Genomic DNA, 12958 nt, shown 5'->3' with positions numbered 1-12958 from the left:
TTAATTGTAAGAATACATCCGGGAAGGTTATGCAACCTCTTTCCCTGGAAATTTTTTTAGGGGAGAGTAGTTAAAGCATCTACCAGGAATGGTTTAAGTCTAGAAAAGCGTAGGCTATTAGTAGCACTACAAATTGCCTGCTTTAATGAACTGACCGCTATAGTCTCCCGCTTCTGAGATTTCACAGCTACAAAGAATTATGCCAGGGCCTGGCACATGATGGAGGAACTGTGGGGTAGCATGGAAATCAGAGGAAATATCCTGTAAACTTTCAATTTTGAAAAGGCAAGTGAAAACCAACACATACTGACCTCTTGTGGACAAAATAAGGAACATCACACGAAGTCCAAATGTGAGGTTTTTAATTTCAATAAATGACACAACATCCAACAAAATGTCAAGTAACCCGTAATTTCTGCACCCTAGAATGCATGGATTATTTCAAATACCGTTAGTTAAAACCTGAAGATTCTTCCTCCTTGTAAATATGTGTGTGGGGGGGGGGGAGGTCACACCAAATCACGGTCAGCATCAGTTTACATTTCCTCTCCCGAGAGGTCCATATTTCATTAAAGTGGGAAAAGGTTGAGGAACTAGACCTCCCATATCAGAGCTTTTCAGTTTCTACATTTATCACCGTTGATTTTTGAGATCAGTATTTCAAAAAGTAGCATTTCCTACTGTAGATATCTTTGCAAGGAACTCGTATTTGTTCTTTTTCAACACCACTTTGTTCTAAAAGGATGCAGGGTTTCCTACAGTTGCAGCACTTTAATGGAACCGGGGGCGGCGGGGAGAGAGCCAAAGAAATCGATCCAAAGTTTTAACTGAAACGTATGAGGAAACCATTAATGGGTTGGAAAGGCTTTTTCAATAAAGGTGCATTACCTTTCTTAATGGCAGCTTTTCAATAGCTCCCTTTGGAATACATGAGCACATGTATTTTTTTCTTCAAGGAGACTCCTGATCAGAATTTACATTAGGCTAAAAGAGCAAAGCCCAGAGCCAGTACAGAGCAGTCACCTCGGAAAGAGGTAATGCTGCAAGGACGGCATTTTAGGTTAATGTCCTTGGTGCTAATAATTGACTCTTGCCCCACAGTTCAGACTCCCAGGTAGCTTTGTCAATACCTCTGCTGTGTTCACAGCTCATTTAAATCTAGGCCTTGCCGCCTCCTCTTACGTTCAGCCTACAATTCCATCACTTAAGCCCTGGGATCAGGAGGGAAAGCAGAGTTTCTGTTGCAACATTACGATTTTAAACCAGCAGTCTTGGGATATAGGTGTGCAATACAGGACCTGAATGGCATCTGTGACCCCGTGCCAGGGATCCAACACCTTACCAAGCATATAGCAAACCTTTATTCTGTTCACATATTAATGCAAGAATCATGTAAAACAACTTGCACACACCAATGCTCCTTTTTGCGGTATTGTTCACTGTTAGCAGCAACTGAGCATTAACTGGGCCCAGGTGAAGGCTAAGCTAAAGGCCAAAACATGGGTACTTTCTTGAGCCTACCCCAGTGTACAGGAAGCTCTTTTCTATAGTGCATTCATGTGTCTGTCCACTAATTTCCTCTTGGATGGAATGGGGAAGAAATCCAAGTTTCTTCTCCAGATTATTGCTTGATAGTAGAGGGTTTTACAGAACCTGCTACTGTCCACACATCTCTCAAAGATTTTTAACGCTTGATCCCAATGGAAAAAGCTGTAACACAGCAGGAAAGATCTGGCTAGTGCCTTTGTTCATGGTCAGATCGTTGCTCCTATGATCAGATGAAAGACACTGATTTTCCTGGCTTCCAATCCTTTCTAAATAATATTCTAGTTCTCATGATTTGACAGGTTCATCGTGGGAGGTGACTGGGGCAGGGTTGCTGGGTGACTGGGATCGCTGCTTCTTAGAAGCCCCACCAGCAGCTTTCTTGATGGGCACATCATTGTCATCTTTTACCTTCTTCAACTTGGCTTTGCCTTTGATGGGGGTTGAAAAGGTGAGGGATGTTTTGCTGAACTCCAGGGGGAAAATGCCCACATCCCCATCAAAGCGATTCTTGGAGATCTGTAGATAGCGCTTGCCTGGGCCTGTTACCAACTTCCTGTCCTGCAGGATCAGCACATTGTCGGCTTCCTGGCTGGCCTGTGCAAGAGGAAGGGAAGGGAAGGAAAATAATACTTTGGCTAGAACAGAAATGGTTGTTTTGTATCTGCCCAATTCCTCGCAAACTTTTACCACAGCAACTTGTGGTCCTCCAGACGTTTTGGCCTACAATTCCCATCAGCCCTGGGCAACATAAACAGTAGTGAGGGGTTATGGGAGTTGTAGGTCAAAACATCTGAAGGGCTACAAGTTGCCCATCCCTGCTACACTGAAAAGTACTCACCTTTGCAGACCCAAAAATTGAGGCCGTCTGCAGCTCTCTCTCGTCATCTTCTTTCCGGGGGTGAATTACCAGAGTCACGTGACAGCTGTTCTCTGTGGCAAACTTGCGGAAGGCACCCACAATGTAGTCTTGAACAGCAAGCCTGGAATCATAATATGGTGCAATAAATACATTTTGCTGCAAAAGCTTTTTTTGCAAAAATAAAAGGAAGCAAAAAGGGAAAAGAGACATGTTGCTCGGATTGGATGTTTACCCATTTTTGTTGTTTATTCAGTCAGTCGCCTCCAACTCTTCGTGACTTCATAGACCAGCCCACGCCAGAGCTTCCTGTAGGCCGTCGCCACCCCCAGCTCCCCCAAGGTCGAGCCCATCACCTCCAGAATATTATCCATCCATCTTGCCCTTGGTCGGCCCCTCTTCCTTTTGCCTTCCACTTTCTCTAGCATCAGCATCTTCTCCAGGGTATCCTGTCTTCTCATGATGTGGCCAAAGTACTTCAGTTTTGCCTTTAATATCATTCCCTCAAGTGAACAGTCTGGCTTTATTTCCTGGAGTATGGACTGGTTTGATCTTCTTGCAGTCCAAGGCACTCTCAGAATTTTCCTCCAGCACCACAGTTCAAAAATCTATCTTCCTTCGCTCAGCCTTCCTTATGGTCCAGCTCTCGCAGCCAGAGGTTACTACGGGGAATACCACTGCTTTAACTATGCGGACCTTTGTTGTCAGTGTGATGTCTCTGCTCTTCACTATTTTATCAAGATTTGTCATTGCTGTACTCCCAAGAAGTAAACGTCTTCTGATTTCCTGGCTGCAGTCAGCGTCTGCAGTAATCTTTGCACCTAGAAAGACAAAGTCTGTCACTGCCTCCACGTTTTCTCCCTCTATTTGCCAGTTATCAATCAAGCTGGTTGGTTTTTTTTAGGTTTTAGGTTTAACTGCAACCCAGCTTTTGCACTTTCTTCTTTCACCTTCATCATGAGGTTCCTCAGCTCCTCCTCGCTTTCAGCCATCAAAGTGGTATCATCTGCATATCTGAGATTGTTAATGTTTCTCCCAGCAATTTTAACTCCAGCCTTGGCTTCATCGAGCCCAGCACGACGCATGATGTGTTCTGTGTACAGGTTGAATAGATAGGGTGGGAGTATACAACCCTGCCATACTCCTTTCCCAATCTTAAACCAGTCCGTTGTTCCGTGGTCTGTTCTTACCGTTGCTACTTGGTCGTTATACAGATTCCTCAGGAGGCAGACAAGATGGCTTGGTATCCCCAAACCACCAAGAACTTACCACAATTTGTGATGATCCACACAGTCAAAGGCTTTAGAATAGTCAATAAAACAGAAATAGATGTTTTTCTGAAACTCCCTGGCTTTCTCCATTATCCAGCGGATATTGGCAATTTGGTCTCTAGTTCCTCTGCCTTTTCTAAACCCAGCTTGTACATCTGGCAATTCTCGTTCCATGAATTGCTGGAGTCTATCTTGCAAGATCTTGAGCATTACCTTACTGGCATGTGAAATAAGTGCCACTGGTTTGATAGTTTGAACATTCTTTGGTGCTTCCCTTTTTTGGTATAGGGATATAGGTTGATCTTTTCCAATCTCTTAGCCATTCTTGTGTTTTCCAAATTTGCTGGCATATGGCATGCATCACCTTGACAGCATCATCTTGCAAGATTTTAAACAGTTCAGCTGGGATACCGTCATCTCCTGCTGCCTTATTAGCAATGCTTCTTAAGGCCCATTCAACCTCACTCTTCAGGATGTCTGGCTCTAGCTCACTGACCACACCGTCAAATCTATCCCCGACATTATTATCCTTCCTATACAGATCTTCCGTATATTCTTGCCACCTTTTCTTGCTCTCTTCTGCTTCTGTTAGGTCCTTGCCATCTTTGTGTTTGATCATACCCATTTTTGCCTGGAATTTACCTCCGATGTTTCTAATTTTCTGGAAGAGGTGTCTTGTCCTTCCTAGTCTATTATCTTCTTCCGTTTCCGTGCATTGCTTAAGAATAATTCCTTATCTCTTCTGGCTAACCTCTGGAATTGTGCATTTAATTGGGCATATCTCCCCCTATCACTGTTGCCTTTTGCTTTCCTTCTTTCTTGGGCTGCTTCCAGTGTCTCAGCAGACAGCCACCTTGCCTTCTCGGTTTTCTTTTTCTTTGGGACGTTTTTCGTTGCTGCCTCCTGAACGATGTTGCGAACTTCTGTCCATAGTTCTTCCGGGACCCATCTGCTAAATCTAGTCCCTTAAATCTATTCTTCATCTCCACTGCATATTCATTAGGAATATTAGTGAGCTCATATCTACCTGATCTGTGGGCCTTCCCTATTCTCTTTAGTCTGATTCTAAATTGTGCAATAAGAACTTCGTGATCTGAACTACAATCAGCTTCAGGTCTTGTTTTTACCGACTGCATGGATGTTCGCCACCTTTGGCTACAAAGGATGTAGTCAATCTGATTTCGGTGTCGACCGTCTGGTGAAGTCCATGTATAAAGTCGTCTCTTAGGTTGTTGGAAGAGAGTGTTTGTTATGCACAGTGAGTTGTCTTGGCAAAATTCTATCAGCCTATGTCCTGCTTCATTTTGTTCTCCCAGACCATGCTTGCCTGTAATACCAGGTGTCGTTTGACTACCCACCTTAGCATTCCAGTCTCCTGTAATGAAAATAACATCTTTTTTTGGCGTACTATCCAGTAGGTGCTGCAGATCCTCATAGAACTGATCTACTTTTGCTTCTTCAGCATCTGTGGTTGGGGCGTATATTTGGATCACTGTGATGTTAAATGGCTTACCCTGAATTCGAATTGAGATCATTCTGTCATTTTTTGGATTGTATCCAAGCACTGCTTTAGCCACTTTATTATTAATTATGAAGGCTATTCCATTTCTTCTGTGGTCCTCTTGTCCACAGTAGTAGATCTGGTGGTCATTTGATGTGAAGTGGCCCATTCCAGTTCACTGACACCCAAAATGTCTATATTTAATCTTGACGTTTCCCCAATAACCACATCCAATTTGCCCTGGCTTATAGATCTTACATTCCAGGTTCCTGTGGTGTGTTGATCTTTAGAACATCGGATTCATCGTTCACCACCAGCACCATCGGCTGCTAGCCATCCTTTCGGCTTTGAGCTAGCTGTGTCACCACATCTGGGGCTAGTTGAACTTATCCTCCGTTCCTCCCCAGTAGCATTTGACCATCTTCTGACCTGGGAGTCCCATCTTCCGATGGTATACCGACATATCTCTGGTTGTACTGATCCATTTAGTTTTCATGGCAAGAATACTGGGGTGGGTTGCCATTTCCTTCCCCAGGGATCATATTTAGTCTGACCTCTCTGCCATGACCTTCCCGTCTTGGGTGTCCCTTCACGGTTTAGCTCACGACGTCATTGAGGTGCTCAAACTCCAGCACCACGACAAGGTAACGATCTCCTTTGCTGAAGGTTTACCCATTACAGGGGGAAAAAGAATATTGTTCCACTGGCAGAAGGTACAAAGAACTAAAAGACTGGCCACTAGTTTCAGTGTCCAGGGACACCTACCTGGCTTTTCCCTTGAACACATTTATATTTAACTACTGGCAGCTAGTTTACTTAAGACCAGCGCAGACATAAAGCTCGCAAATATTTCTTCACCATGGTTAAATGGTTGGAAGTGGGCCATGGGATTGCACATACTTTTCCTATCTCTTCTCTTTACTGGAGCATAAATTTAACCACCCACTTTAACCATGGCTAAGCTTTATATCAGTGATGATGTTAACTATATCCATAGCTAACCAGGGTTAGGAAACAGAAATACGCATATGGTGATGTTGAAGGAAAATTACTCCATTTTGGCTAGCCATGGAGCAAACCATTCAGGAGATGTTTTTTGGAAAAGAATACAATTTTATCTCCCAGAACAGCATTATTGAATGATGTTAGACGGTTAACAGTAAAACATTAAGCTGTGTGTTAATAGGTTAACATTCTAGCTGCACTAAATAGGTAAGAGCTAGAGATCATACAACTACATGGGAACAGTGTCACAAGACATCAATTATAACAGCCTCCCTCAATCTGCTGCCCTCCAGATATTTTGGATTTCAATTCCCATCAGCCCCAGCCAGCATGGTCAATGGTCAGGAATGCTGAGAGTTGTAGTTCAAAACGTCTGGAGGGCACCAGATTGGGGGACACTGGTTTATAACAATAATGAATAAAGTTTCGGCTATGATTCATTTTAAATGAATAATGTAAAAGCAATCCAAACCTACGTATATATGCAAGATTTCTTGATAAGATGGGTTTCAGTTCTAGAGTTAAAGAGTAATTGGATATGATGGAAATGACAGGAGTACAGTTTGAAAAAGATGAGCAATTGATACATTTGTTTTATAGTTATAAATTTTTATTAGATGTAATTTGCCATATATGACTTAGAGATTTTTTGTAACGGCTAACTGGGATATGAGACTAGCTTGGAACCTGGATAAGCAGAAACTTGGTTAGCCTTAACTGCTGTCACTGTCACTGTCAATGTAATAATCATGGTTAAAGCAGGAATTCACACTCGAGAAGAGAAAAAATCAGGCGAAGAAGCATGTGATCCTGGGGCCTCCTTCCAGTTGCTTAATCATGGTTAAGCAATTGAGAGCATTACGTCTGCATTGGCTCGAAGAAACTTAGGGCACAATCCTATGCATGTTTAGAGAGGAAAAAAGTCCTACAACTCCCCGCATCTCCCAGCCAACAAGGCTGTATGGGCATACTGGGAGTTGTAGGACTTCTTTCTGCCTAAACATTCATGGGATTGCACCCTTAATTAATGCCTGAAACATGGACACACAGGAGTTATTTCAGGTCACTGTAATAACAAAACTGACAGACTGAGCAAATGAAATAGGAGGAACATGGTGTCGTAGAGAGTGATTCTAGGCCAGCCTTCCAGATGTATTGAACTACAAATCCCAGCATACCCAGCCAACATGGCTTTCTGGGACTGCTGGAAGTTATAGTCCAACACATCTGGAGGGCAACAGGTTGGGGAAAGCCATTCTAGGCTGAAGGAACCATTAAGGGGTTGGGCTTACCTGTCTACAGTGACCTGCTCCTGGCCCATCATGAACTGGAGATTGTCAATGATGACATGGCTGATATCATACATATATACAGCATGCAGCATGGTGTCAATCACTGTCCTGCATAGAACAAGAAGTTATCAAAGTTACATGTAGGAGAACTTCAGTCATAAATCCCAATGAAGAAGGGATTGAACTATGCCAGAATAATGTGTTCTGTCTTAAAATTCCACATTCAGCTCCAAATAAAAAGTGATCTGAATGTCCTCCAAACAGTTTGGTGCCATAAATACATTTATGTTGCAATCCTATGCATGTTTAGACAGAAAAAGTCCTACACCTCCCAGCACATCCCAGCATGGCTGGATGGGGCCAACTGGTAGTTGTAGGACTTCTTTCTGTCTAAACATGCATAGGATTGCACCCCTCTTAAGTTAGTGACTATGGAAGCTAGCTTTGAATCCACAGAATGCTAGAGGCAATCATGTGCAGGGAACAGGGATCAGAACAAAGGGTAAGGAGCTGCAGGAGAGCTCCACAAGACACTCATTCACACATTATTGATATATAAACCTGTATCCCATAGCAAGCAAACCACAGGGCACTGCATAAGAAAGCATGAATAAAGACTTTGGAAAATCAACTGCACCACCCTGTCCAATTCTATTCATAATCTGCTTTAAAAGTTCCTCAAAAGTTTCATGGGAGAACAATCCAAATATTAGCTACTCATTGACACTAAGTGGTGTTACTCAATTTTCAAAGCTGATGGAGGCTAGAAATGACAGTAAACACATGCTAGAACTGGACTGTGGCTTTTCCATCAGGCTGTCTTAATGCAGGTCGCACTAGCCTGACGGGCTGAGGGACACTCACAGTATACTGGGCAAGGGACTTCTCGGTTCCTCTTTAGCATTTGTGCTGATTCTTCGGGCAGAGATTTCCCTTCCCAAGACACTTATACCCCTACTCAAAACATGTCTGCTTGGAAGTAAGTCCTGCTGATTTCAATGGGACTGACTTCCAAGAAAGTATGAACAGGATTGCAGATGGACTCCATGCCTACCACCTCATCACATCAAGAACATTAATACATGACATACAGGAGGGAAGCTGCAATCTCTAATCTTTACTTGATATTCTGTTGACCATGGAAAGTCATGAAGTACAGCGGAAGATCTTCGAACTTGTCTGCCCATTCATCAAACTTGTCCAACTGTTCTTCCAACCTCCCCAAGGCAAACTGGGTAAGCATGATCTTGGTCAAGCGCACATTGTTGATCTCAAAGCTGCCCCACAAAGTGTTCACCCCTTGTACACAGAGGTCTAGGGCATATTCACTGATGAAGGTCGTCTTCCCACTTCCCGTTGCACCTGTTCCATAAAGATAAGGGCAAAATTAGTAGAAGACAGGCCCTCCCAACCTACTTGATAGGCGGGCTTAACTTCCCATTTTTATGCAGAACAACAGGCCCCTTCTTCTGTTGGATAGCAGCTGTACACAAATACATGAAAGACCCTGCAGTGTGCCTATGTCTTCATAATGCAAGGATATTTAGTGCTGTGCCACACCATACATTTTCCCCGTCACAGTAACATCCCCCTTACCTTTTGCAATTGCACTTCTATACGGTTTGATCCGCATATTTAGGAACATGGTGGATCCAGACTTAGGGGCACAGAAGAGGGAGGCAAGGATCCAACAAATGCTGAACAACCAATATTGAATTATATGTATGACCACAAAACTGAGATGGTAACTCTTAAGTCATTTCACCCTTTGTTTAACTGTTAATTCAATTCAATTAATTCAATTCAAAACAATGAATCAGGTTTTGCCAGGCCTTGCCAGGGGAATCTAAGGAGTGTAAAGCCAAATCAAAGCCAAAATGTAAAGCTAAGGTGTAAGCTTTCAGTTTAGACTCAGCCTCACATCAGCCTGAATTGGAATGGCAGGGCCAGATCAAGAGGAAAGCAGCACAGCAAAGAAGTATATCTCTTCCTTTCTTTTCCCATTAGCAACCACCTCCTAAAGGTGCTGTGCCATCAACCAGTCATACTTTTATTTTTGGAAGGGAGCTGTGTGTGAGTGCAGGAAAGAGAGAAACCAGTGTATGTGGCTCTATAAGTGTATCCATAAAAAGTATTTACCTGACAGAGTGTGCAGGTGTGCACACAGTCAGGTATGTGTGCCTGCATGTGAGAATGCACACGTGTTCTTAGTTCATCGTACTAGATAATTTACATGGGGAGAGTAACCCCACTGATAAAAGATAATCCACCTCAGATGCAAAGAATAAAAACAGTCAGGAAGACAGAGTTCATGGCAAGCGAAGAATAACATGAAAGAGGTTCATGACAGAGATCAAGGGAAAGCAGGTCAAACCATACTTTAAGACCTTATATTCCCATGTTCCTGTAAGCAAAAATGTGTCAGCTCAGAACCAACCAACCTGTGACAGCCAACTGTGCATGAAGTCCTTGGGCTGGCAAAAGGGTACAGCAATAAATTCGTCAAGGAAGATGACACAGTGAGGAAGAGTAGTTCAGCAGTTCTTAATAGATGGCTCAAGAAACCGTTAGTTGAAAAGCTTTGTGAATACTGAGTCACTAGGCTATTGTCAGTATCTTTTGGGGACAACACACTGTGAGAGGCTGTATGAAAGAATGTCTTCCAGGTAACAGGTTAGGACTGACAAATGAGCAGTAGCAGCACTAGGACAAAGAGAAATTAAATGTTATCACAGACACAGACACAAATGGTGGCGGGAGGGTGAGAGGGAAAGTAGCCCACAGCTAATCACCTGTGAAGACCGTGAGCTCCCCTTTGCGGTGGCCCTTGAGGAGTTTGTTCAGTTCTGGGAAACGAGTCCATTTGACTCCAGCCACCTGCTCGACGTTGGCCAGCTCCCCAAACACCTCTTCGCGTAGCTGGCGAAATGAAATGATGGATTTGTGGCCAGCCGGTAAGGCCGAGCGCAGAATCTTGGTGATGTTCATGCCCTGGGTGAAAGCTTCCAGGGGCCGGAGTTGCTGGTCACTTGGCCGCACCAAGGAACAACGCTTAGGGTTCAGTTTGCGGGCAAAGAGCTTGGCAGCTTCCCAGGAGCGGAGATCCTCCCCTAACCACAGGGTGATCCGCTTAAACTGTTCTAAGTAGGGGAGAAGGGCTGGGGGGAGGCAGGAAATCCCACGGGGCAGGGCCAGAGTGGGTAGCCCAGTCACCTGCTGCAGCACCAGAGTATCAAGCTCCCGGCCAGTCAGTATCACTTCTGTATCTCGCCGACTGATCAGTGGCAGGCCAAAGAGGTTGTGATAGGCACTTGGGCGAGGTAAGGTATTCTCCACATAGTGTACTGTCTTTCCTTGGCGCTCCACTCCCAGAAGCTTTAACCCCTTCAGGCTGGTGCCACGGGGGCTGAACCACGGGAAGACCAAGGTTCGAGCGGTCCGCAGATAACGTACCCCAAAGCGTTTGAGAGTGGCATTTGACACATTAGAAATGCCAAACGTTGCCTTGGCCTCTTGTATCTCTTGCTCATCCAGCAGTTCTGAGAGAGGCAGGGCTCGTTCCCAGATGTGCCTGGCATCTTCCCCAGCTTGGTCCCTTCGCCCGTCACCCTTTTCCAGGTCACCCACGGCCATCCCTTTATGCTGTAACTCTACACTGGCCTGGAAGTCTTGCCAGTCACCTTCAACCAACGAGGTTGTGCAGACAAAGCGGCCAGTCGTTTTGTCAATAAAGAGGCTGTAGCTATGGCGCACCTGCTGCAGCTCCTCCACAAAAATACTGGGCACATGAAGGCAACTATAACCATCATGGAAAGGGATGCCCTGTGCCCTGAGATACTGGCGGATCTCTGTGACCGTAACAGGTGGGATCGGCCCCTCTGGGGATGGAAGCATCTCCTTCTTGTACTGTCTAAAAGCATGGCTGCCTGCAAGGACCCACCTACCCCCAAAGCACCAGTGACTGGGAAGAACCCGCAAGGGGTATGTGGGAAACCACATTTCTTCTATGCAAGTGGCAGAAAAAATGCTAATCTATCCTGGTGTACTAAAAAGCCCTGCTGTAAAGCCTCCCCCCTTCACCTCATTCCATCTTGCCAGGCAGCTCCTTCTCCCGAAGCACCCCCACTCCGAGGGCCAACCTCGCCCTCAAACATCTCCTCCTCTGCCCCTCCTCTTGGGCACTCCAAGCACCAGCTAGCGACTCGCCATCTCAGCTCGTCCCTTTCTTGACTGCAGTGCAGGTTGTACTACGTAAGCGCCCCTCGCGATGGGCAAACAGGTCACCCCCTGAGATTCCCGTGCCTCAGTGTCAGCCGCCTTGGAAGGAGCCCCAGATCCCTCCGACAAGCGCCACCTGCCGCTCAAACTAACCTCCCCGCCCGCTACCGCACGACCGGGCCGCTTTGTCTCAGCCCCAGCGCAATCCCCACCACGTGCGGCTGCAGGGAGCGCGCCATTGCTCTGGCCCCGGAACAACAACACGGGACGTCACTTCCGGAAGTGGCTGGAGCAGGAGCGCGGACCTCTCGACGACATAGAACTGGAGAAGGCCGCCCACCGAGGAGATAGAAATCATGTAGAGAACCGCACGCCTCCTAGTTTCCGGGTTGCTATGGGAGTTCCCGCTTGCCTTTTTAGAGCGCAAACGTGCACATATTTAGTCGGAGAAGCAAGCCCCACTGTGTTCACTGAGATGTACTCCCCAGGAAGTGTTTAGGATTGCAGTCTTCGAGGGATAAAAGTGCGATGTATCCGCATGCATGTCGACGGAGCACAAGGCGCGTCAGTATGCAATTCAGTGCTGGCTTGGAGGAGTGACTGATCGGGCAATTTAGAGTGCAATCCTAGTCAGAAGGAAACCCAGTTGAGTTAAATGGGGTTTATTCCCGGGAAAGTGTATACAGGATTGCAATACTTGGATTGGCCTTTGCTACAACCTGCGCTGGGGGGCGGAGGGGGCTTTTTTTTGGCGGAAATCCGAACAGCCACTGCCAGAACGTGATCGGGTATAACTGCAGCATTTTAAGTAGTATTTGATGACTCTGATCGTGGTACCAAAGAGCGGCTACGGTGCATTAGGCCCCCTTAAGTACTCAGCAACGCAACACTGGACTACACTACAGGGTTATCGTCAACTAGCCTCTCTTGGCCCCCGACCCGCAAAATGGTGACGCTGGCGTACATTGCAGGGTTGTTGTAAACTACGTTCAGCCTCCTCAGCCTTAAATTCAACCTGCAGTGCGAACGGCGGACTACACTACAGGGCTGTCATTAACGAAACCCAGCCACCCACGCACACACCCTCGCCACATATAACTATGGGAACTTGACTCTCATTTGCATAGCGATTTTAAAAATTGCTGACAACCTCGAATTCTTTTTTTACGGCGCCTGAATTCTTTTTTTTGCTTCTACCCTTAGGGGAGAAAGCGACAACAAGTTGCTGCCCAAAGATAGCGACGCTAAAGCTTTGGGGTTCCTTCCA

The 12958-nt window shown here is 45.5% G+C and overlaps 1 protein-coding gene across 1 annotated transcript; it reads right to left on the bottom strand.

The window, feature by feature from the left end:
* Window positions 1-227: 227 nt before the first annotated feature.
* On the bottom strand, window positions 228-11928 carry TWNK (twinkle mtDNA helicase). Its single transcript, XM_084846481.1, has 5 exons — window positions 10266-11928; window positions 8595-8835; window positions 7474-7581; window positions 2387-2528; window positions 228-2142 (listed from the first exon to the last, which is right to left on the bottom strand). The coding sequence occupies exons 1-5, from the start codon at window positions 11470-11472 to the stop codon at window positions 1834-1836; spliced, it is 2007 nt and encodes a 668-aa protein (XP_084702607.1). The 5' UTR covers window positions 11473-11928; the 3' UTR covers window positions 228-1833.
* Between the last annotated feature and the right edge of the window lie 1030 nt (window positions 11929-12958).

This window comes from Heloderma suspectum, chromosome 3 (genome assembly GCF_057233095.1).
Source record: "Heloderma suspectum isolate Gila_16-S chromosome 3, 16-S_ref, whole genome shotgun sequence".
Classification (NCBI taxonomy): domain Eukaryota; kingdom Metazoa; phylum Chordata; class Lepidosauria; order Squamata; family Helodermatidae; genus Heloderma; species Heloderma suspectum.
Note: the sequence above shows the minus strand (reverse complement) of the source record. Positions and strands in the feature narration are given on the sequence as shown.

Excerpts from the sequence above, each read along its gene's own strand:
- TWNK (XM_084846481.1), bottom strand. The coding sequence starts at position 11,472 with ATGTGGTTTCCCACATACCCCTTGCGGGTTCTTCCCAGTCACTGGTGC. Across the intron at positions 7,582-8,594 it reads CATGGTCAACAGAATATCAA|GACAGTGATTGACACCATGC; the intron begins GTAAAGATTAGA and ends TGTTCTATGCAG. Across the intron at positions 2,529-7,473 it reads GAGCAGGTCACTGTAGACAG|GCTTGCTGTTCAAGACTACA; the intron begins GTAAGCCCAACC and ends TTATGATTCCAG.